The 25,619-nt window shown below is 48.8% G+C and overlaps 1 protein-coding gene across 1 annotated transcript; it reads left to right on the top strand.

Moving 5' to 3' along the window:
• Positions 1-117: 117 nt before the first annotated feature.
• Positions 118-25,619, top strand: SLC35B4 (solute carrier family 35 member B4). Its single transcript, XM_054015729.1, has 10 exons — positions 118-261; positions 8,961-9,074; positions 9,841-9,943; positions 12,463-12,512; positions 13,648-13,729; positions 15,336-15,396; positions 16,604-16,713; positions 17,306-17,381; positions 18,783-18,858; positions 22,017-25,619. Exons 1-10 carry the CDS (start codon positions 185-187, stop codon positions 22,261-22,263), a joined length of 996 nt encoding a protein of 331 aa, XP_053871704.1. The 5' UTR covers positions 118-184; the 3' UTR covers positions 22,264-25,619.

Here is a 25,619-nt window from a genome sequence, read left to right on the forward strand (position 1 = left end):
AGCTGTAGTTCACCGGGGGCGGAGCGGCCGTAGGGATGAACGGCAGGCGGGCGGGGGAGGAACTACAGCAGGGCGGCGGGAAGCGGGGGAGGGGCGGGATGGAGCTGCCGGCTGCCGGCTTGGTGGCGCCTGGGCCGGCGGGAGGCTCAGCGCGGCGGTGGGTGCGGGGCCCCCAGCCGCTATCATGCGCCCGGCCTGGGCCGTACCGCTGGTCTTCAGCGGGTGCTGCAGCAACGTGGTTTTCCTGGAGCTCCTGGTCAGGTGCGTGCCCGGGGTGGGGGGAGCCCGGGGGGCGGCTGGGCTGGGGGGGGGCAGGGCTCAGCTGGGGGGAACTGTGGGGGGCAGGGCGACTGGGCTGGGGGGAACTGGGGGGCAGGGCGACTGGGCTGGGGGGGGGGCAGGGCTCAGCTGGTGGGAACTGTGGGGGGCAGGGCGGCTGGGCTGGGGGGAACTGGGGGGCAGGGCGGCTGGGCTGGGGGGGCAGGGCTCAGCTGGGGGGAACTGGGGGGCAGGGTGGCTGGGCTGGGGGGAACTGAGGGGCAGGGCGGCTGGGCTGGGGGGGCAGGGCTCAGCTGGAGGGAACTGGGGGGCAGGGCGGCTGGGCTGGGGGGGCAGGGCTCAGCTGGGGGGAACTGGGGGGCAGGGCGGCTGGGGGGGCAGGGCTCAGCTGGGGGGAACTGGGGGAGCAGGATGGCTGGGCTGGGGAGTCTGGGGGTGGGCAGGGCTTCTGAACTGGTGTTGCTTGGCCAGGTGTATGGTCACTGCCTGGGGGAGGGGTCTTGTTCCTGGCCTGGGGGGCTCCCAGCCAGGTGAGTGTTAGCATCTTTGGGGGCAGGGTCCTTGCGCTGCCCCCTAGGCTTGGAGGCATCTGGCCAAGTGAGTTGTTAGCACCCTAGGATTGCGGGGCCCGGTCTGTGCGCAGCCTGCTGGGGTGGGGAGCGCCGTGCGGGGGTCGCTAGGCTAAGGCGCAGGCTGGGGGCACTCGTGAAGGTAGGGGGCAGCGGGCTAAGCAGCCTTTGGTGAGTCTGCACCTTGTGCTGGTATTGTCACCTGGTGCTCTGCCCGGCCGTGGGCATCTGGCAGCCCAGAGCTTTGGCTGTGGGCTCTGATTCATCCCTGAGCTCCTGGAGCCACCCTGCACCCCACTGTTACAACCATGTGCTTTGACCCACCTCTGATTCAGTCCATATCTCAGCATCGTGCTATCTGTCCTGTATATGGGGCCACTGAGTAGGGGCGTTTCTGGGGTTGTTCCTTGGGGAGTGGTTCTTAGCCCAATGTCATTCAGTATTGTAATCACTTATCTGGCAGATCTAATGCTGAGTTCAGAGGGGCTGCCCTGTATCCCAGAATCCACCCTAATGTGGAGCTAGATGGCTACCTAGTGCCCTAGTCTCCTGACTGGGGCCTCTAAACAAGGAGGGACCCCAATTTCTGGCCATGCTGCAATTTAAGAGGGTGCATCACATGCTGGGGCCTATGTTCTCCCTGGGATGCATGCCTGCGTTAAAGAGGAGGGAGCTGTAGTCTGTGGCAATGTACCAGAAGTGATGGGGCATAAGATTTTAATAGGAGCAGCAACTTAAAATGTGGTGGGGGGTCTGTTTTCTTTTCCCATCACTGCTGCATTATGACTCATACGCAGATGCAAATAGTTTTCTAAATAATAGGGAGAGGAGGCCCTGGGCATGCATGGGATGGGGATAGAGACATCTGTGTAATGGGACATGAGGGATCTCCCTTGAGTTAGAAGAACGGGGAGAGCGTATGGTGGGTACCAGAGTTTGGTCTGCAAATGGGGGCATTATAGTATGATGGCAATATGCAGAGAGACTGTTACTTGTGAGTGAAGGAAAATCCTCTGATAGCAGAGAGGGGGGAGCCCCCTGTGCGGTTGGTTTGTGACATGACTCCCATTTTATGGATGAGAAAAGTAAGGCTCAAAGACATTAATGACCTGTCTCTTTTCCTCCCTGGAGGTGCTCATGTAACCCATTGGTGAGTGTGTGTCAGGTCTCCCTCTGTGCGGATCTGCAGAGGATATGAGTTGTTACAGTCCCTAGCTCCGGAGACTAGGCTGTTTAGCTCTAGTTGTAGCAGTCAATGCTTTTAGCTTTGTACTTTCCCAATTCAGTCCCCAGTGCGTCAGCCCAGCAGGCAACCGTAGCATTAACCACCCGCTCAAGTCAGTGGCAGTTGTCAGTGCTTAGAACTTCAGAAAAATCAGCCCAGACATGTGACTTGCCCAAGGCTGTGTCAAGAGTCAGGTTATCCTGGTTTACAGCCCGGTACATTGCAGCATGGCCAACCCCGGATTTTCAAAAATCAAACCGTCAACTATCAAAAGTCGTAGTTGACCTAACCGCTTGATCTTTTTTCAGAAATATTACTTTTTGTTTTTATTTGCCTTCTCATTTTTGAGCCTTTAGGGTGCACCTGAGTCATGCTTTCAAGTTTTTCTCTGCAAACTTAGAGGTTATTTTTTCGAAAGGTGGGGGTAAATGAAAACAGAGATTTTAATATATTCACATGACTTGAGGAGCTCGGCCACTAAAAATATCACGGGACTCGTGATCAAATCATGAGCGCTTGGCAACACTGCAATGCCTCCTGTGCAAGTCATGGCCCCTTTCCGTGACTCAGTTTCCCCATCAATAACATGCCAGTGTTTACTTACATAATCGATATTTAATGTCCCTACAGTGTTGACAAATGCAAAGTGCTGTACAGTATTATGGGCATATGGCAATGTTTTATTAAGCTAGAGTTGAGGCTGAGCTCAGATTTTCCTATTTTAAAAGGATGAAAAACCTCAGAAAGGATTGTGTGGTTATCAAAAAAAGCAACCAGTGGAAAGCCAGAACATTTCAGAGTCAACACTACAATCAAAAGAAAGCCAAACTAAGTGTGGCAATGCACGGTTTGGGTACCAAAAGAACTTGGCAATGCCTTGAGAAAAAGCACTCTCTGAGATGAACTTATCTATCCATAACAAAGTCAGCTACTCACTGAGCAAGCAGAAGAATATTTTACTTCCAATTGTACAGTGGTTAAACCAGGGCTGCACTTCTTAGCAGCCTTGAACAGTCCACAGAAAGACACATCTTACCAGTTCCTGATTAGCCAGCAGCATACTGGGGGAAATAATTTCTCCACCCCCTCAAGTGTCTCTGTGCCCCCAATGAGAGCAGTATCATTAGGCACAGACCTACCAGTGTGCAGTATTGTACTAGCGGTGTCAGTCTCAGGATATTAGAAAGACAAGGTGGGTGAGGTAATATCTTTTATTGGGCCAACTGCTGTTGGTGAGAGACACAAGCTTTCGAGCTATACAGGCCTAACAGATTGGGTTTTCAAGCCTCCTAGCCCTGGTCAAGCAATTAAGACCCCTAAGTCAATGAGGTTCTATATAGAGGCATGAGTCACGTAGATCTGGTTGCAGGATCAGAGCCCAAGATGATAACCTAAAAAGAAGAGAGGTGACTGGCAGCAAAGCATCACACCTGGTAGGGAGGGGATAGCTCAGTGGTTTGAGCATTGGCCTGCTAAACCCAGGGTTGTGAGTTCAATCCTTGAGGGGGCCACTTAGGGATCTGGGGCAAAAATCAGTACTTGGTCCTGCTAGTGAAGGCAGGGGGCTGGACTTAATGACCTTTCGGCGTCCCTTCCCGTTCTATGAGATAGGTATATCTCCATATATTATGAGATGGGTATCAGAAAGAGATCCATATGAAACATCACCTGAGAACACTGCAGATAAATCAACCTCACTAAATGTAAGATGCCGACGTGCAGCAGACTTCTTTAAAGGTGACCGGAAAAAAGGACTTTTCCCTTTTTAAATTGGGCACATGCTTTTCTCCTTTAAGATGTCTGAAGGAGGCCTGACAGGTGATGGACTCTATATACACATGTACATAATGTGAGACAGAGAGCGACACTGTAGCCAGTCCCTTCCTGACGACAGAGAGAAATCCATTGGAACAGCCACTTGGATGAGATGAACTGAACAAGCAAGTCCATTATGCCAGGACTCCCAAACTGTGGTCCACTCTAATGGTCTGCTGAGAGCTGGCTGGTCAAATGGGTTTGGCTATTCTAGTTGTTTCCAGCGGCAAAATTGCATCAAGAGATTCCTGCTACCCCTTCCAGACAGCTGCTGTGGTTCCCGGACGCTAACAGTTATGTGATTGGGAATGGGCAGAGAGGAGGCCGAAAAGCTGTTCTCTGTAACGAGTTCTAGCCCAGTGGTTCTCAACCAGGGGTATGCAGAGGTCTTCCGGGGGTACATCAACTCATCTAGATATTTGCCTAGATATTTACAACAGGCTATGTAAAAATCATTAGTGAAAGCAGTACAAACTAAAATGTTATACAATGACTTGTTTATAATGCTCTATATGCTATACCAGAGGTAGGCAACCTATGGCATGCGTGCCAAAGGCGGCACGCGAGCTGATTTTCAGTGGCACTCACACTGCCCGGGTCCTGGCCACCAGTCCGGGGGGCTCTGCTTTTTAATTTAATTTTTAAATGAAGCTTCTTAAACATTTTAAAAATGTTATTTACTTTACATACAACAATAGTTTAGTTCTATATTATAGACTTTTAGAAAGAGACCTTCTAAAAATGTTAAAATGTATGACTGGCATGCGAAACCTTAAATTAGAGTGAATAAATGAAGACTCGGCACACCACTTGTGAAAGGTTGCCGACCCCTGTGCTAGGCACTGAAATGTAAGTACAATATTTGTATTCCAGTTGATCCATTTTAAAATTATATGGTAAAAATGAGAAAGTAAGCAGTTTTTCAGTAATAGTGTGCTGTGACGTTTTTGTATTTTTATGCCTGATTTTGTAAGCAAGTAGTTTTTAAGCGATGTGAAACTAGGGGGTACGTAAGACAAATCAGACTCCTGAAAGGGGTATTGTAGACTGGAAAGGTTGAGAGCTACTGTTCTAGCCCACGCTAAGGAGGAATCCTGCATTCTGGACTTCGTACCAGGCCTCTCAGAAGAGAAAATTCAATCTCCTAGAAGGCCGGAAGAGAAGTGAAACAAAGAAGGATCGTGATCTTAATGCAGTAGCGAAATGAGAGACCCAGAACCACCCAGCCTTCTGGGGCCTTACAATTTATATGTAATTTCAATTTATTGGAAGATGATTGGCCTAACAAAAGATAATTGTCTAGTTGAGTAAAGTTAAAATAGCTATCAAAATTAATTGATATAACTAGGCTCTTAGCCAATTTCTGTAAACCTGACAAGGTGTCAGGATACTGTTATATGGGTGGGGCTGGTTAGTCTGTTTTTCTTTTGTGTTTGTCTTTTAACATTTGCAGATAGCTTTATGTCAACACAATTTAGAACCTGGCTTGTCCCTGACTTTTCTTCACTTGTGGAGTAATGAGGCCGAGTTCCTGTGGCTCAAGAGAGCATGAAGGGGAATGGACTAGTCTAGTCAGAAACCACTCTGGCATCCCACCAGGCTTTTAATTCCTCTTTCCCAGCTCCTCTCAAATCACCCCACACTAGTAGTGGGACGTGAACCAAACGTAAAGGCCAGACAGTGACCTGCAGATGGCTAACTGGACATATTTGTCTCCCCAGTCCTGTTAATTGAGTTTGCAACTTAGACCCAACTAGACAGCAAATCAGTGAAAAATGGGTCCTCTCCAGTCTGAAACACCACAATTTTAGCTTGTCGGAGCTAGTTCAAGAGTTCTTTGCACTGGTTTCTCTGTTGCATCAGAGGAGTTGGTGGTTTTCAGAGACTGTTAGAAAAGGGGAAGCGTCAACTCAATTTTCCCTTGTCCCCCACGACTATAAAATAGCAACAATGAGCATGATGCATGCAATTTGGGGAGGGTGGGGGGCATAGTGGGCTGCTCTTGCATCTGAGCTCCCAGCCAATCATGTACTCTAGCAAATACTCTGTGATAGCTGCATGCTGTCCTGTCCCAGGCATCGAAGTTCCGTGGGAGAATCTCTGAATGTCAGCCCTGGCTATTCCGCTAGAGAGGCACACACAGGGTAGATTTATGCAACAGGTAGTTGGTTGACCTCAGGACACAGTCACACCCTTGTGAGTAATTGCTTGCTTCTTAGATTAATTATGGTTTCTCCATTTGCTCCCAGAACAAGACTTTATATGTAATACAGGAGCATTACAGACTTCCAGATCTTGTGGTGTGGTGGGATGGGAGCGCAGAAGGGGACAAGTAGTGGAGAAAGATCACACTGGTGGTGATCCAGACTCCTAAGTTAGTGACCACCAGGGATAGGGAGATGGTGGGTCCCTGGGGGGAGAAGAACCGTGTATCAGGGGCCTGAATCTCAGGGATTGGATTCTGTGTATCGCTACCAGTAGTTTGTGGAAGCCCAAGACTATAACAAGAAAAACTGGCTTCGTTCTAGTTGTTCCTGACTTGCCTAAATACCACTTTGTGAAACAAGGTGGGTGAGAAGTAATTGTCTTGCTAATATCCTAGGACCAGTGTGCTACCCTAACACTAAATATCCTGTGTGCACCAAACACTTAATGCTGTTGTCGTGTCTGATCTCCCAAGCAAAGCAGGTTTGGGCTAGATCATTTCTGGAATGGGAGGTCTCAAGCAAACACCTAGTTGCTGCCATAAATGGTGTTAGCAAATAATCATATGCTTACTCCCCTCACAAGACGCTAGAAGACCCATACCAGACAACTTAAAATAAGAGCCAGAATGAGCCTTCCACTCTTCTTTAGCATCAAGGTAACAGAGTGATATAAAATAACCCCACTCAGAAACGGATGTTCAAGACCCACCAAGCCCTAAAATCAAGTTCGTATCCAGTACATCAGGAAGAACAGCAAATAAACAGTAACCCCCCCACAGCAAGCAATAGTGATATACAGAAACATCACCCTATCAGACTGCCTTAGCGCAGTGAGAGACACACAGCATAGGCAGGCTCTGACAATCACACGCTGGACGTGCAGGGAGGAACAGCTTTGTTAACCATGTGACACGGTAAAAAGGAGACATTTTCCGTTCCACCGTCCAAACTCTGAGCTGTGGGGAAAGTGCTTCCTCAGAAGATTTCCTATTGAAATGCAAGGAAGGAAAATTGAGCCCGGCTCTGAAAGAGGCTGTTAGGATACAGAGGCGACAACAGTAACCATAAATGTGGCAACCTGCTACCAAGTAGAAACAAATAAGATGGAGTGGACACCTGGTACAAAAATCCATTATTTCTCTGAAGTCCTATCCTGTGTCTATCTGACCGTACTGTATCTTGTATGCTTGCTCATCTCAATAAGCTTTGTTTAAATGAGTGATCCAATAGGTGGCGCTCTTCCCTCTGGGTCAGCACTGAGCAAATGCCCCAGCATCGTGGCAGATGGACCTGTGCCACTGCACGTACTTCGTACAGTGCCTAGCACAGAGGTGCGACCATAGCCCAAATCTTTCTGATGAAATGTGAAACGGAAACACTGGCCTCTTATAGTGGTTAAAGATGGAAGCCCTTCTCGCGAGAATAAAACGCAAGATAGTAACGTTGGTATCCTAGCTGAATTCCAAATGGCTCTCTTTCCTAGTTTGGTTCCTCTTTCCTAGTTTTCGCTGCAGTTTCTGATGGATAACAATCGAAAGGTCTCGGGCCTGCTTCTCAGCATGTTCAGTGGCCAGGCCCAAGGATATCTGAAAGCTCGCCTGACGCTCCAGAGTGAGGACTCTGGGGTCAACAGCTCTGCTCCTCCGGCACAGAGAAATATTCTCCCATGAGGGTAAAGCGCTTCAAGAGACAGAGCTTTCTCAGGGGCTGGTCTGAGACTGGAACAAACTCCCCCAGGAACTAAGGACCATCATAAACCTTATCTTCTTCCTCTCCAAGTGCAAGGTGCACCATTTTGACCAGCCTTTTCTAGCAAACAATTTTTTATGTACACACTATCTCTCTCTCTCTTTATCAAACCCAAACACTCCACTGCATGTACAATTCTCCTCTTGGGGGAAGGATAAGACAATGAGCCACAGGTGACAGCTGCATTAAGCAATGTGAATAACGTGACTGGAAGGTGCTCAGATATCAGGGTGGATAAAAATCAATGATATTTTTTTAAAATAAAAAAATTGGATTTTTTTTAATTTACATCAGATTTTTTTGATAAAATGCATTTTGAGGAAAACACCTATCTAAAGATATCTTTGAGCTATAATGTATCTTAATTAAAACTATCTCATCATGGAATAAGGATTATAAATTCTAATTCTATAGTATGAGACAATATATTCATGTCATGTTTAAGAAAAGTTTTGTAAATGAGTTCCAGTAGTTCATGGATTAGGAACCCAATCTTATGGGGGTCCAGGGGCTTCTGTATAGTATTTAGTATAATCTTGCTATCTAACCAATGGGGCTCAGTGCTCAGTCTAGAAGATGCCATCAGAGATGCTTAGTTTTGCAGTTCTCAAACTGTGGATTTGTGTTTCCAGAGATAACATGCTTGTTAACAGCAAAAATGTTTTCAAATAAATAAATAATATATAGAGGTAAAAAATAACAGACCTCAACCCTATTGTCCCTCTGAAAATTTGTGTACAGAGTGTCAATCCCTTACCTCTCTCTAAAAGTGCAAAGTTTCAAAAAGTTCAATGAATAGAAGATTGTTGAGTGGTGTTGCTGTGCACTGTTAAACAGCTGGCAAGCTGCTCCCCAGAGGTTGCCAGATCCCAGTGATGAGTGAAGTGATCCTTGTGAGTAGTTTGTATATGAATTTACAGTGGAGGTTCCTATACTGCAGTGATGAGGGCTATATAAGAACCACGCTAGGTAAACTTGTCAGGTGCGTTAGAATGGTAAGCGCTGGTAAGAGCTCTATGAATTTGTGTAAGCTACTGGTGTCCTCCTCAGTGCATTCAGTTACTATACACTGTGTGTCATTATGTTTCTCCTTCTCTCTCTTCCCCACAAATCCAGAGAGTTTCCAGGATGCGGGAACATCGTGACATTTGCACAGTTCTTATTTATAGCAGTGGAAGGCTTTATCTTTGAAACCAACTTTGGAAGGAAGCGGCCAGCCATCCCAATAAGGTACAATAGACATAAATGCTTTGACGGGGCTTGAATTGTCTAGATATCTGTTATCTCTTAGCGTTTAATAATACAACTTATCCATTTCTCCTGTCTAATCCCCATTCCCTTTCCAGAGTTAGCAACGCTTCATTCAGAACCTGTCATGCCTGGTAAAATATTAACTCATTTATCTAGGATTATTAATAGGAAACTGTTTTCAGAGTCTTCTCTCCTAAGGAACATGTTAGTAGCTGTTTAGTAAGCGAGTGTTACTTTTAGGGGACTGGATCTCTCTGGGGTTTGGTAACGAGTGGGGCCCACTGGCAATCTGGGGGGGAAGAAGTCTTGCAAAATTCTTGTTTTACCCCCACTTATTCTGTAGGGGACAATCCTGCATTGGCAGCAGTGTGGCCTAGAAAACCTGATGGGTTTTTCCACCTCTAATCCCTGTGACTTGATGGCCTGTGTGAAATGACTTGATTTCAGACTGGTGCCTAGTAGATCGCTAAATACCAGCCCATTCGCAGTTGGTCCCATTGTTGGCAGCCTCCTTACGGAGACTGAATTCCCCACCCACCCTGGAGCAAATGTGGGAATACTGTTGCATGTAAGGGAGGGAGACTTGCACCGCCTGGGCTGTTCCTGCTCTGAGGATGAGCAGAGAACTTGAGTCTCTGGGGCTGACAGATTAGCGCTGCCGAAGCCTTGTGTGAGAGAACATCTAGAAGGAACTTCCCGGTCATCAACTTGCTTTGCTGACCAGCCCCTTGTGTTTCCCTTTCAGATACTACCTGATCATGGTGGCCATGTTCTTTACGGTCAGCGTCGTGAATAACTATGCCCTGAATCTAAACATAGCCATGCCGTTGCACATGATCTTCAGATCAGTGAGTACCTCTGCCAGCCTTTCTCTCCGTGTGCACAATGTCCCAGGGGAGCAGAACACATCCGTTCAGTCTCCCTCCAGGCCCGGTGGAGGAGCAGAGTTTCGCATTGACATCGAGTGCTTTAAAGCTACAATACGTTGTACATAGATAGCAATGAAAAGATGGCCTTGTGGTTAAGGCATGGGGTCAGGGCTTAATATGGGTTCAGTTCCCAGCTCTGCAATAGATATCCTTTGAGAATTTGGGCTGTTCCCTTATTGCCTGTGCCTCAATTTCCCCATCTGTCAAATAATACAACCACCTGACAGGTGATTTGAGAACTAGTTAATCTTTGGGAGGCTTTTGCACATTACAGGGAGGGCCATTGTCACGCACACACCTGGCTGTCAGGGCTGGGAACTTGTTTGTCTGCTCCTTATTCCGGGGGGCATCAAGGCCTGGAGAAGCTTCCTTCTTACAGATGGGGAAACTGAGGCATGCAGAGGTTGAATAACTCACCTAGGATCACAGAGGGAGTTGGTGTTAAAGCTAGTATCTAGACTCTGGAGTTCCTGGCTCCCTGCCCTGCGTTCAGACTGCAAAATAACTTGCTTCTGTTTCATGTAAAACCCCTGCATTTCACTGGTAATGTGACCTATACGTCTGTTTGGCACAGTATAGGACAGGTTTGCAAAGACTGCCCGGTATGAATGCAGTCCGGGAGAAGGATATGTGAGTTTGCATGTGCAAACACTCGGTAGCTATTTTTTAGTTGTACTGAGCATGTTGGTAGCACGTCTGAAAAGTAAATTAAAGTTTTTGCCTGCCCTTTACATCTCTAGTTCCCTACAACTTGCGGATTCACTGATGTGTTTTTTATGGTGCTTCATAGGCACAGAGCGCTGTACGAAAGGTGAATTGTGCCAAAATAAAACTACTAGCATGGAGAGATGTATTAACCCAGGGGTGGGCAAACTACGGCCCAGGGACCACATCCGGCCCTTCAGATGTTTTAATCCGGCCCTCAAGCTCCTGCCGGGAAACGGGGTCCGGGGCTTGCCCAGATCCATGCTGTGGCTGTGCGCGGCTCCTGGAAGCAGCAGCATGTCCCCCCTCCAGCTCCTACACGTAGGGGCAGCCAGGGGGCTCCGTACGCTGCCCCCACCCCATGCGCTGTCTCCACAGCTCCCACTGGCTAGGAACCGTGGCCAATGGGAGCTGTGGGGGCGGTGCCTGGGATCGGAGCAGTGTGCAGAGCCGCCTGGCTGCGTAGGAGCCGGGGGGGGGACATGCCGCTGCTTCCGGGAGCTGCTTGAGGTAAGTGTCGCCAGGAGCCTGCACCCCTGACCCCCTCCTGTGCCCCAACCCCCTGCCCTAGCCCTGATCCCCCTCCTGCCCTCTGAGCCCCTTGGTCCCAGCCCGGAGCACCCTCCTGCACCCCCAATCCCTCATCCTCAGCCCCACCCCAGAGCCTGCACCCCCAGCTGGAGCCCTCATCCTCCCTTCCCCCCCCCGCACCCCAACCCCTTGCGTCAGCCCGGAGCCCCTTCCCACACCCTGAACTCTTAATTTCTGGCCCCACCCCAGAGCCCTCACCCCCTCCCACACGCCAACCCCCAATTTCATGAGCATTCATGGCCCGCCATACAATTTCCATACCCAGATGTGGCCCGTGGGCCAGAAAGTTTGCCCACCCCTGTATTAACCCAATGAGCCATGAAATGTACGAACAGGATCATCTGGTAAGAAGATGTCACCTGAAAGCTGAACCGCACTTCAAGGAAACTAAACCCTTCTCACCTCCTCCCTTTTGCAGCACCCTGCCCTGTTAAAGGCCCACACAGCATGAATGCGCATGCGCACGCTGCTAGTCCTTCATGCGCCCCTAGGGGGTGCACAATGCTGCCCCGTCCATGTTACTCTCACGAATTTTAATGTCTGCAAAACAGTGGCCAGGTGAACTTACATTAAAGCAAAAAGGAAATGTATGCTTGAGTATCAGGTATCGCGCACTACGCTGTGGAGTAACCTTCCATGAGAAGCAGTGGATGGCCAATGGCTCGACACATCTTAAATCTAGACTGTTTTTTAAAAAAAATAAGAGGATACAATCTAGGAACCAGTTCTGTGCTGAGCTAGATAACCTCGTAGGTCTCTCACCTGAACATTATCATTCCTGAGCCATCCCCAGATAGATAGAGGACCTAGGCTTATTCCCCACAATGTTGATGCCAGAAACTCCTTTAGTTTGTTCTCTTCCTGAACTGCCCTTGTAACTGTTTTAGTGTAAATACGACAAGGAGAGAGCCTAAATTTCCCTGCTGCATCCACAAGTCCTATTACTTCTCTGGGTCTAATGAGAATCCGTCCCTCTCTGATTTCGGTCTCTCTCCGTCCTCCTCTTGAGGCTGTTATTTCTATTAGTGAACTGTACTTAACTGTTCAGAGCACACAGGATTTCTCGTGGAATGTGTTTCTATTTCTGGGAGGATACCTGACACACTGACCTTGTTTTGCGTTTCTCTCTCCCCGCTCCCCAGGGCTCTCTAATAGCGAGCATGGTTCTAGGCATCATCATTTTGAAAAAAAGGTAAATTTATAGCTCCCAGTTTCATCACAAAAATGTATGTTATTGACTTAGTCAGTGCAACATCTGATAGTCAGCGGCATTTGGCACATGTGAAAAACTGTTCATCTGCAAAGCGCTTTAGACTTGATCTGTTATCCCCCAGTGTAAATGTTATCCTCCTCTCACTGATGGGGAAACTGAGGCACTGAAGGTAAGTGACTTGCCAGAGGTCAGGGCGGGAGTCCGTATCAAAGCTGGGATTGGCGCTCCAGCCGTACCTCTCTAAGGCAAACCTGAATAGGGAGCACTTCAGTACTACTGCTTTGCATTTCTGTATCACCGTCTGTCTGAGAAGTACAGTGTTTTATGATCATTAATCAATTAAGCCCTATATCACCCCTTACTGATAGGTAAGTAGTGAAGGAGAGTTGGTCCCAGGTTGCTGCTCGTGGGCTGGCCGTGTGACTATAAGTGGCGGAGGAGCGACAGGGAAGAGAGTGCTTTGTCACTCCCTTTGCAGCCACCAGCCTTCCAGCTGAGGTCTGGGTAGGATTCCCTTCCGTGTGGGGTCTTGGCTTAAATATTTTTTCAAGAAGCTTTTGTTTTTGCTGCAATAGGAGCGTGTGGGTCTTTGTCCCCCTCCAGTGGCTGGTTTATGTAAAAGATAAGTCGACAGCTAAGCGAGCTTCAGATGCTCGTACTGTTAGCACTGATGAGCCAGGGTTCGAGACGTGCTGCTGGCCCAGGCAGGAGTGGGGCTAGGTATTGCAGTAAGAGCTCTCTTCTGCTGACCTTTCCATCTGTGTGGGGGTATCAGGGAATGAAAAGTAAATGACCCAGCAAGAGAGTAATCAGAATGACATGATCTTAAGGCTCCCTATCTTGTGATCTAGTGGGGCTAGGAACCCTTTGATCCCGGACTAGTTCTTGGAAAGAGAGCACTTAAATCTCTGAGCATGGAAAGGGCTAGAACTGAAAGAGCTTTTTCCTTGGATCTTCTGTTCAACAGTTTCCAATCAGTAGTTACTCCAGATTTACACCAGGGTAACTGAGCAGAATCAGGCCTAATGCCTCTTCAGTGCAGCATTGGGTGAAAGCTCCCAGGTTGAAAAGGGTGGACAAGAATGCTGAAGTCTCTGTTCTTCTCTTGTTGCAGATACAGTGCGTCTAAATACACATCCATAGCCCTGGTGTCTGTGGGGATCTTTATCTGCACTTTAATGTCTGCAAAACAAGTGGTAAGGAATGCTTTTCAAGTGTCTGAGTCTGTACAGCTGGGAGCCCTATTAACAGCAGGAGCTGACACCGATGCCTTAATCAGGCAATTCCCTTTGTATCAATGGGAAGAAAGTACACTGCGTATTTTTTGTCCGTTTCCCTAGAGATCTTTCCCACAGTCAGACACCGGATTTTTGCTGGCCTTCACATTTTTTTTAGTTCAAGGTGCCTTTTATGACATGCTGCTTAGTTTTTGCTTTTCTTACGGGCACACTGAATATCGCGTTACTTTCACCTGCAGAGGAAACAAAATAATTGGGGTTATGGTAATTGATTATTAGCTGCTTAGACTGGCAGTGGCTATCTAAAAACCTTACTCTCAGCTTCCAGAACAGGTCTCTCTTCAAACTAGAATTTTCCAGGCCTGGCCCAAAACGAAGCGTGATTTTTATTTTTTGGGTAAGTTGGAGCATAAACAGGATGGCAGTTTTTTGCGAGCAAGGTTTTGGGTGGGGAGAATACACACAAGTGTGTAACTTTTCTTGTTTGAGGTTTTTCCTTCTTGGCTTAACCGCTTTTACGCAGGTCAGGCCAGAAAATGGAAACCGACCATGGAGATAGGACTTGGAGAGATGCCCCTTCCAGTGTCTTGGTGAAAACTGATTTAATTTGGCCCAGTTTTGAGGGTTTGAATAGTGTGTAAGCCCATTGCAGACTTGCAGTGACAATAACATTTTATCATGGGGAAAATATACTTAAGAACATAGGATCGGAAGGGACCAGAGAGCAATCTCCTGCTGTCACAGGCAGCTGTAGAGAGGAAAAACGTATAAGATTCATTGCACAATAACTTTCAGCAGCTCCATTGCTCTGATACAGAGACAGCTGCTTGCAGTTAGTCGGCAGTGTAAGAGGCTGGGTTCTGTAAGATCCTTGCTTATTTAAATGCAGATTCAGGAGATTAATGCATCCACAGATGCATTAAACAGCTGTACTTCTAGACTAGACTAGTAGTAATAATCCAAGTTAACTTTAATAGATCCACAGGAAATCCTGTGAGTTAGGCATGTGCCACAGAGTGCAGGCTTGGGTATCGGCATATGTGAGTCTGTATCCCATTTTCAATAGACACACGCCTGAATACGTCTGTTTTCCACCCCGCAAAAGACGCTGTGCACCTGCAGCTCCTGTCAGACTTGGGCTGTGCCAGCATGGTACTTTTTTATTATCATTGGTAATTGATTATTTTTTCCAAATACAACAAATGTCCCAAAATCCCAGCTTCATCATAACACACACAGTCACTCAAGAGTTAGGATAAAGGGAGGGGAGGGGAAGCGACGTGTCTTCAGCCAGCGTGTTTCTTTGAAAGGGATGCTTTGCTGATCAGTCTTCATCTTCTGTCCAACAATTCCACTAAAGCAGGGGTGAAAGCCGTAACTGCCACATACTCTCTTTAACCAGTGAAGGGAGTGCAGAGGAAGGACACTCCGGGCTGTCTTCGATATACTGTTTGTATATAGGTTTGGAACACAATCCATCAGCTATTGGGAACAGAGAGACAAACTTAGTCACTTGGAAACTCCCAAACTGCATACATTATAATGATCTGACTCTCTTCCCTAGGCTTCTAAATCCAGCTTAGGCGAAGAGGATGGACTCCATGTCTTCATGTGGTGGCTGTTAGGTCTGTACATGCAGTGACGCTAACTGGCTTTGCAATTATGTTGGTCAAAGCTGCTCTCACGGGGCTGATATCCAGGCCTGCAGCTGTGCTTAAACGGCACGGCAGCAGAGATCGGTCGGACACCCGGCTCCAGGGATCAGTTGCGTTTCTGCTATCGATTTAAGCAGACTCCCTGTTGATACAAGCCTATCACGTTGCAAAAAGTCGCTTGCAACCAGCTGGTCAAAGATAGTATCTGAAGTGTTTGTGTGAGGGGTGGGTTAGTGATGGAGCTGTGTTGCTCCTTTATCAGGTCCCTTCCCAGGTTACTTTTCCGCAGTGAATTTGAGAGATTCATATTAAGTCATCAGTGGCACCCGTCCAATGGAGTCTGATCTCCATTGGACGGGTGCCACTGATGAAACCAAGATTAGAATCTGGGCCTAGCTCTGTAAAGCAGACTCCCTATAGGAAACAGACATGGGAGGCTAACCTGAGAAATGATGGCTTCTGAAAATATTGCAGCATCCCGTCATCAGCTGAAGCTGGGGATGGGGAGTAAAAAACTGCATAGAGATCAAAGGGCAGTCTCAGTCCTGGGTGTCACTCCATTGCCTACAGCAGGATTAGACCAGGGATGTATTTGGCCCCATGTGTATGCCGACAATATTGGCCCACTTCCTCCCTACAATAGAAGGGCCTTCTTGTTCACCCAGGTGCTGCAGACTACACCGTGAGGGAGCAGTTACCTGCAAACTTGATTGTATTTTATGGGTCTGATGTACCACAGAGGAGCCTTTTTAGAAAACTGGCCCTGAAGAGTTTAATATGGCCAGTCTTCACTTTCTGGCTGCTTTCAGGGGCTGGGGTTGATATCTTGAGGAACCCAATTTTGCATGTGGGGCAGTAATTCCGTCTGTGCGCGGCAGGGGCTGGCTTCCGATTTTCAATATCGGTCAAGGGGGTAACATCATCTAAAGCAGCTAAATCGCTTTTGAAAATGGCCCTTAGGTGCTTAAATCCTATTGGCTTTCCATGAGACTTAGCGCCTAAGTCACATGGGTAAAATATTCAAGACCCCTAACATCTTTCGGCTGTGGCACGGTCTCTTGTGGGCTTTCCCATTCTTTTCCGTTTCAAGTCGTACCCCGGAGATCTGCCTACGCTGATTGATTTGAGGTTTATTAAGCGTTGAGGCAGGGACAGTAAGGCTGCTTTTTTGTTACAGGTATTGCGGCACTGACCTTTGCCCTCCTGATGTCAGCCAGAATGGGGATCTTTCAAGAGACCATCTACAAACAGTTTGGAAAGCATTCCAAGGAGGCGCTGTTTTACAATGTAAGCAACTGCTGGCTTTATCTCAAACCAAACCATTTCGAATATAAATTTCATGCAGTTTTCCAGTCTGCTCTATGCGATAGAACCACTGACCCAACTGGAACCTTTTTTTAGAAAGAATCCAGAGCTGAAGGCCCTGATCCTACAGTCAGAGCCATGCGGGCAATCCCTGGCCGTGCTCGGCACTAGGAAATGTTTTGTAGGAAATAATCCTCCCATGATGATTTTATAATAAGTCTCTTCCCATTTCTACGTCCTATGATGCCAGGTTACTATACTGTAGAGGGGGTTGGGGAAACGAGGCTGGCATTGATCAAAAACTGTCCCCAAACCTCTCACTCAGGTGTTCGGCCCTTTAGAACATGAGGGCTGGGTCAACGAATGCATTTCATCCTGTCGTAATCCCAGGTTGCTCTGCCAAGAGTGACTGATCATTTTGACCTGGGGTTGGGACGGATGGATAAGCTGTACATGATCTCAATTAGAACGTTAAAGCATTTGTCCTTTAATATTAGTTGAAATGCACATACACTGGATTCTCTGCATGGTGTCAGTTTAAAGCTCTGCATTGGATTTCTCTCTCTTGCCATAGCATGCCCTGCCCCTCCCTGGCTTCCTCCTCCTCGCTCCGGACATCTACGCCCATGCTGTTCTCTTCAGCCAGTCTGGTGAGTTTTCTTTGTGCAAGTTGATGCTCTTGTGGGTTCCCTGCAGTGCAGGAATCTCTGGGTGAGACTCTCTGGCTGGTGATTATGTAGGTCAGCTTAAGTAATTATAATGTTCCCTTCTGAACTTAAGTCTGTGGATGGCTATGGAGAGTGCTTTAACCCAGCAGAGGGATTAGAAACTCATCAAGTTCCCAACCCTGCTAATACACCCGTGCTTAATTTTATCTATCATCAGTAGTCCCGTCAAAATCAGTGGGTCTGTTTTGTGTGCATAAAGTTACTCACACGCAGAAGTGAAAACCTGAAAACTGGTGAATGTTATTGTTAAATAAGCCCCACCTCACAGACACAGATCCCCAATTTTATCTGACAGCCAAAAACTTTTCTACGTGATGTTTCGTAAACAGGTCCCCCTGTAATGCACAGCTCATCTTCCCTAGTCAGTCACAGCCATATAAAAATGAAAACCCTTCTATCCAGGGGAAAAGAAGGGCTGTTCTTCCTCCCCATTCAGAAAATCAAGTGATAACAGATTTCATTAAAACATTCACATAAGTGATGCCGATGAGCACAATCATGGGAATGAACAGGCCAGATTCTTTGGTTGAAATTGGATTCCGTAGCTCGGAAATTGGAATCAATGAAGCTACAGAGGCTTACAGCAGTTGAGGATCTAGCCCACGATGCATGACCGGGTAGATGAACTGTGTGAAAATGACAAATGTTTTCATACAGCTTTTTCACGCAAACTTCTCCCGGCGGGTATTGCCAGCACAGAGTTGCCTTGGTGAGATTTCCTTTCCTCCGCAAAAAACTTGCAGAAGCACGTGCAAAGTGGAATTCATGTTCTCATTGCCAATAGCTGCTTGATAATGGGCCCCTCTTCAGCTGTGAATTCAGAAATGCACAGCTCTCGTGGTGCTTATCATGGCAAAAGCTTTGCCCAGCTTCTGTGTGTAATGCACATACAGCAGGAGACACCAAACAGTGAGCAGTAAGAGATGCCACCTCACCGTGCTATTTCTGTCTAGCGCTAAAAGTCAAGTTACCACACTGGATCAGAACCAGAACTGGGCCCCTTTCCAGGGGGTAGGGCCCTGTGCCGCTGGAGCATGTGCAACCGTTACTGCTGTCCAGTCTGCTTTAGAATGCCATTGAATCTGAATACCCTTCGGTCTCCAGAGCTGTGGTGTGTTTATCCCTCGCACGGATACAGCATGGTCAGTCGCAATGCAAGCTCCCCACAGCTTTTCCTTGAGGCCTCGCCGAGTGAGACGCAATCGAGAGGCTTCCCTGCTGACCACCAAGAAGGGGGCTCGTTGCCATTGTGTGTGTTTTTGAGCTTTTAAAAGCTGGGCCGAGATCAGACATGAACCTTTCTTCTTTCCTCTCTCCTCGCAGAGCCATTCCAAGTCCCGGGGATCGGGCTGACCTTGCCCATCATGTGGTTCTACCTCGTCATGAACGTCATCACTCAGTATCCTTCAAACGCACTGGTGGTAGAACCAGGGCAGGCAGCGGGGATGCTAGCGCGTTGAGAAAACTGGGCCGAAAGATCAGTTGTGTAAAGCCTGCCGTGCGCTCTTAGACCTCCCTGAATTCAGAGCTAACGTCTCTGTAGCGCAAGAGGTGCTGTCCGCTGCTGAAGCAGCGTGCGTGTTGTTTCCAAGAGACCAGAGACATTGACGGGTGCGCTTGAGGTGATGTAAGGTACCGACCCAGCAGCTAAACTTTTACTAGTAATAATTATTGGAAGTGTGCGCGTGAAGCTGGAAAAGGCAGGCAGAGAGGGTCCCGGCAGGGAAGCCTTTGCTCTCTGAATTCAGGCAGAATGCAGTGAGGGAAGGCAACAGAAGAGACGGAGACCCAAGCTTTTGATAATGGCTTGTTTGTTATGAACACACCTCAGCGATTCCGGGATGAGACAGACACGCCTGCAGTTTGTCACTTGCGGTTATTGTAAGCTCTGTATGTGGAAAGGGGGAGGGGTCTGTTTCTGTTCCCTCCCAATCTCTGTGCAAGGATTGCTGTTCTGCAATGGCAACTGGCGTGCCCCTGCGTATAAAGCAACAGTGGTTCCTCTAGTACAATATAGCACCTCCTGTCGTCGTGCAGCAAACCAATCCTCCACCTAGACCAGTATCCCTCTCTCTGACAGCAGCCACTGCAGGGTACTTCAGAGGACATTTGGAAAGAGATCCAGACAGCTGTGCATATATAATTTGAGTCAAGTAGGAGCAGAAGCCAGCCTAGCGTCCTGTGTGTGTGGAATGGCTTGACAACTAACTGGCTTTAGCACTTAGGCAACTCTACTTACCTATGATTGAGCTCTACCTTGGTCTTCTACGCTCACTGGGCCAGAGGAGGGTGGAAATATTCCTGAGAATACAAACACTCTTGCCTATCCAGGGGAAGGGGAAAGATGGATCAGTGAGAAGCTTCCTGATCCTCTCCCCTCCCCCCCACCCAAAAAAAGGCAGCCACCTGGCTCTGTGTTGAAATTCTACCACCCCTTTGTCTTAGAATTCCTCCCGCAGCTCTCTGTCCTTATTTCACTATTCCCTCTGCACCCTAGCTAGGAGCCCTTCTACTTACTGCTTCCCAAGCCTCTTGGTAAAAAAAATACCTCCTTAAACACGTCTCTCCTATATTCTAGCAAGGGGACATGGAGGGGAAGAGACTTCTCCACTCCAGCTGTTTATCAGCTTATGCCCTGCAGCAGGAGGGTTGCTAGCTCTTAGATTTAGCCTACCTGGTCTTGCAGCAGGTGCTGTTAGCATATCAGTGCAACTTTTTAACCCTTCTTTAAGAGAGCGGCAGCTCTAGCACTGTGTATTTGGTTCTGAGATTATGATGGCTGGATTCTCAGCTCTGGCTGGTGTCGAAGACTGGGAGGATTCCTATAGACCAGGGGTGGGCAAACTATGGCCCGGGAGCGTCATCCAGCCCTCAACCTACCGCGGGGAACTGGGTCCGGGGCTTGCCCCACTCTGCACGGCTCCCAGAAGCAGTGGCATGTCCGCTCTCCGGCTCCTAAGCATAGGGGCAGCCAAGGGGCTGCGCAAGCTTCCCCCACCCCAAGCGCTGCCCCCGCAGCTAGCATTGGTCGGGAACCGCAGTCAATGGGAGCTGCAGGGGCGGCACCTGCAGACAGGACAGCACACAGAGCCATCTGGCCGCGCCTCCGCGCAGGGGCCGGAGAGGGGACATGCCACTGCTTCTGGGAGCTTCTTTGAGGTAAGTGCCTCCCAGAGCCTGCACCCCTGACCCCCTCCTACAACCCCCTTCCCCAGCCCTGATCCCCCTCCCGCCCTCAGAACCCCTTGGGCCCAGCCCGGAGCACCCCTAATCCCTCATCCCCAGCCCCACCCCAGAGCCCACACCCCCCTCCCGCACCCCAACCCCCAATTTTGTGAGCATTCATGGCCTGACATACAATTTCCATACCCAGATGTGGCCCTCGGGCCAAAAAGTTTGCCGACCCCGATCTATAGACACTGCAAACAGCTATGGAAACATAGTAAGGGCTTAGAAGAGGAGAGCGAATCTTGTGTCTCTCTTTGAAGTCAACTCTTTCTGGGTGGGGGGTGGTTCTTGAGTATTCCCTTGTGGCTGGTGGCCTTAAGTCATGTAAGTCTAGCCCTGAATAATGTGGGGAATGAGACTACTAGCTCTTATACTTAAAGGCACACGGTAGTGATCCCGAATCTCCTAGGGTTTGCCCGCCATTGAAGGACATCCTATCACCCCTTGCATTGGGAGAGCTGTAAAGGTGCGTGGACGTCGGTAGGAATTACCGGAGCGCCTGCAAACCCAGCTTCCGGGCACGGGGCATAGAGCAAAGGAGAAAGATCTCCCAGCCGTGCTCCATTGGCTCGTTTGGATTGTGCGTGAATGGCTGGCTGGAGCCTGGGGCGGGGGGAGCTTTGAGGTGCCTTTGCAGCTATGTTGGGCAGATGAGCCTATATAGACTGTAGGCGATTGGGGCACCAGGCAGCAGGAGATGCACCTGTGGATATCTGTCATGGCTATGAGCAGGGGCAGTGTCTGTACGTGCCATGAAACAGGGAGGAAGAACAAGCCAGGTGGCAAATCAGAAATATGTTAGCATTAAAAGAACATGAGCAAACCCAGCTTCCTTCAGGAGTGAGAGGCCTTCGCAGAACTGGGAAGGGCGACAGGGACAGAGGGCCTGGGGGGTGCTGCAGGACTGGAGTGAGTTTAGCAAAGCTGAGTGGGAGCCCAGGGCTGGAAGAGCAGGGAGTGGAAGGAGGGTTGCAGGTCAGGACGGAGGGGCATCAGCAGAGCTGTGTGTGTGGGGAGAGCAGTACTGGAATAGGAGGGTGGGGTGGGGGGCAGGATTGAGGGGCATGTCCGTGTGGAGAGAGATCAGGAGGAGGGACTATGGGTCAGGCTGGAGGGGCATTGGCAGAGCTAGTATGAATGGCAGGGGTTCTGCAGCTCAGAAAGTAGCACTTAGCTGCACTATCCCTGCCTCAAGGGGTGCTCTCCATTTCACTTTCCTGAGCCCTTCATCCGTCCGCTGGACCCACCCACGGCCCCCGTGTTCTCAAACAGCCGACCACCGGCATGTGCTTCTCTCCACTCGCTGTGCCCTTAACTCGCCCCACTCAGATACGTGTGCATTCGGGGAGTCTTCATCCTCACCACGGAGTGCACCTCCCTCACCGTCACCCTGGTGGTGACGCTGCGCAAGTTTGTCAGCCTCATCTTCTCCATCCTGTACTTCAAGAACCCCTTCACCGCCTGGCACTGGCTGGGCACCCTCTTTGTCTTCATGGGCACGCTGATGTACACCGAAGTGTGGAACAGCCTGGGGCCTCTGCTGGCCAGACAGAGGAAGGAGGCCAAGAAGGAGTAAAGGACTGTCTCAGCAAGGACCTTTTGTTATGGTTTTACGGGGCAGAGCCCCAGGGACTCCCCTGCAAGGGGGGTTGTTTCTGTAATAGAGAGGAGCTGCTGGCTCTGCCAAGCTGGTGGGGAACGTGTAGCCTCCACTGGGGAAGAGAATGAGTTTAGCGTTCGGCTCGCAGCCCCTTTCGTTTTAAAATGGCCCTTTTAAAATTTTTAATACTGTAAAGGTAACGTGCGTCCGTTACACGCTGTCCCTGCACTGGCCCCCTGCCTGTGGTGCTGTCGGCCCATCCTCCCTCCCCACCTGTCTGATTTAACCCTTTGGCTGCCATCCATTACCATTCTCCTTACATTACTGGCAGCCTGGTGCACTTGCGCCCTGACCCGCCCAGTGCTGCTAACGCCCAGCGCAGCATTGTAAAGTTCAATCACAACGCGTGGATGCCAAGCCCTGGCTTCTGGACTGGCTCCCTAGCTGCAGGGGGCATTCAAAACGGCTGCAGCTACCAGCTCTTCCCAAGTCCGCTGATCCCTCTGTGAAATCCTCTGCCGTTCTTGACTCATGGCTAGGAATGATGCCATCGAAACACTCCATTTGTGATATCGCTTTGTGGGCTCTTCGGTGAGCCCAGACGTGAGAGAGAGAGTCACTGAGATGGGAGAGACTTTTAAAAGGTCAGTCACACTGTTGTCCTCATCTCTTGCTTCATTGAGACACCGAAGTATGTAAGATCAGGACTTGACTCAGTTTCTCTTTGTGAGTCACCTTTTAAAGCGCAGGTGACAAATGGCACCAGGGGACTCCATCCTTGTCTGCTGGCCAGTTCCCAGGTCGCTTTTCCCCTCCTAATTGCTAGTGTAGTAAAGCCAGCCCTGAGCCAAAGAACCCAGCTGGACCAGAAAGGTTCTGCAGGCCAAATTAGAGCCCCAGTGACTCCTAGCAACCCCGGAGTCCAGTGGGCTTGTCGAGATGAGACTGATTAGAATTGAGACTATTCTACTGGAGCACAAGATGCAATAGCCAAGAGAGAGTGAGCTGGAGGCTGTCGGCTCTGCATGGCTAAGAGTAGAGGCTTTGTTTGTGTTACTGAACGCAGCCAGGGAACAGATCTCTCCAATCAGCAGGTGCCTCTTTTACATTCCCTTTGCAGAGGAGAACCACCCCGTTGACGTGCCCAGTGAAATTGCAGGTGTTTCCCCCGAAGGGCTCAGAGGAAGTCAGCCATGTTGAAGGCCTTTGCATGGCTGACTGTCCCCTGAATCTCACGGTGAAGTTACTACTCAGGTCTAACATGGCTCTTTCCCTGTGATCACCACTCTTTCCCCCGTGCGGCTGCTGTTTGAACCTCTGCATCAACCAGGTGTGGCGCTCCTGTGACATCAGGTCCATAAAGATGGCTTCCCCTTAGTGTCCTGCTAAATGACATTGCAAGATCTAGCAGCCAACCTTTCCCATCCTCGCTTCGATTTGGGTGTGCCAGTTCTTTGTGCCGGACCATTTCTACCCGCCTGCGTTAGGATTTATACATCCAGGCCCCGGGTGAGGTTTTGGATGCGTACATCCTACTGTTTGGCTACCAGTGCATAGGCAAGTTCTGTGCATTGTGGTAGGACCTGGCCAGCAGTGTTCAGGAATGAGCCTGCACAGGGCTTGTAGCAACAGAGAATTAATAGTGTCCTTTCTAGGAGCAAGGAGGAAAGATAAATGTGCAGTAACAAACCCACAAGTGAGTACCGGCTGGGACCCTGCTAATGGGTGAAAGGTAAGAGGCATAAACCGATCTGAATACAAAGCCGAGATGTTCCTATATTAGATTACACGTACTGCCCTCAAGCAGCTAGGCGAGCATCTGACTAGAAGAAGACGTGATAGCGGAAGAGCGAAAGCCATCATAAGTAGCTCTGATGGTGGCAGCCTTCGGCGGTCTCAGCAGAGAACAAGGTCTGAATTAGCCACTGTGATGACCTTTAGCAGAGGTCCCTATAGGTCACAGCTGGTGCCTTGTGGGAAAGCTTGCAACGTCACTTCCTGGAACTGTTCCATAGCCAGATTAGCTCCCCCATTTTCAGCTGTCTTGACTTTGAGCAGCTGGTCAAACTAATTTACAGTTTCCTTCGCTATTTAAAGTGTCTGCTCATAACACAGACTAACTGAAAGGGGCATAATCAGCCAGCCTGTCCTTTTCATGCTCCGTTGTTCCTAACGCTCTTTAAGTTTGACACCAAGACTTGTTCCATTGACTGCGCCTCTGATTTGTCAGAGAACAGCTCACAATTAAACACCCCTATGTTACAATCAGTGTTCAAGTGGACGGGAAGGGATTCACTGCCTTTGAAGTTCATTGTTCCCTGTAACTGTGAAGCCGTCCATAGCAGGGTGGAGTTGGCATCTACTTGCTCAGAGCAATATTTCTGAGGAGCAAAACTTCCTGCCTTCGGAGTGCCCCAAACGGCACATGGTTTTCAAAGTATTTTCTCTGGCAGGGGGAGAATAAGCCTGCATGTTCACTAGACTGTCTATCCCTCCCGCCCACAAATAACTTGTTTGAAACCCTGCTTCAGCTCATCAGCTGGTATATACATACCCTGGGAAAGACCAGCCCAGAAGTAAGATTTGCATCTTGATCTTCATCGCGGGGGGAAAAGCTTTTTACACAGACTCAGAGCAGGGAGCGTGTGCAGCACAAGGAGAATTCAGTGTTAGAGCAGCAGTAGAGCTGGTAGATCAAAGAGTGGAAATATGGCATGGGGCTGAGACATGGAGTCAGATTCACCACTGGCCTCCACGCCACATGAAACCAGTTTACACTGGTTCACTGTTGCCAGCCAAACAGTAGCTTGGCAAGTGTAAAAGTGAATGTAACGTAGTATTGTACGTAGGCTGCTCTCATTCATCAGCTCCACTCTGTGTGGTCTCTTGTTTCATGTGATGCAGTTATTTTTGCCATGTTCTGGATTTGGATTTTATTTGAATGAAATCAACATGATGTTTTTAATATACAGTATCTCTGTTTACAAGACAGTCTAGGTGTCCTAGAGTAGTTATCACCAGACGCCGGTAGTGATGGCTTCCCTTCTGTATTCTAGTATCTCCAAGTGATAGTCTCTCTAAACTCATGAGAGGCAGAGGGGAAGGAAAATGCTGAGACAACCTGGACTATCCAGAGACACTCTGTCAGTATCCTCCCGGTAGAGGAGGTGGACTTGTTTTTAAAATGTACACTTGAATGACTGACAGTGATTTAGTGCATATGCAAATAGACACTTGAAAAAGCCCAACCCCGAAGCTCTGAAATGCTTTCTGAATGGAAGTAGAGATTTAGGGTTTTTTTCTTTTGTTAAATAAATTGCTCCTGACCCTTC

The sequence above is a fragment of the Malaclemys terrapin genome, chromosome 1, assembly GCF_027887155.1.
Source record: "Malaclemys terrapin pileata isolate rMalTer1 chromosome 1, rMalTer1.hap1, whole genome shotgun sequence".
In the NCBI taxonomy this organism is placed as follows: Eukaryota; Metazoa; Chordata; order Testudines; family Emydidae; genus Malaclemys; species Malaclemys terrapin.

Excerpts from the sequence above, each read along its gene's own strand:
- SLC35B4 (XM_054015729.1), top strand. The coding sequence starts at position 185 with ATGCGCCCGGCCTGGGCCGTACCGCTGGTCTTCAGCGGGTGCTGCAGC. Across the intron at positions 15,397-16,603 it reads CTTCATGTGGTGGCTGTTAG|GTATTGCGGCACTGACCTTT; the intron begins GTCTGTACATGC and ends TTTTTGTTACAG. Across the intron at positions 18,859-22,016 it reads GTCATGAACGTCATCACTCA|ATACGTGTGCATTCGGGGAG; the intron begins GTATCCTTCAAA and ends CGCCCCACTCAG.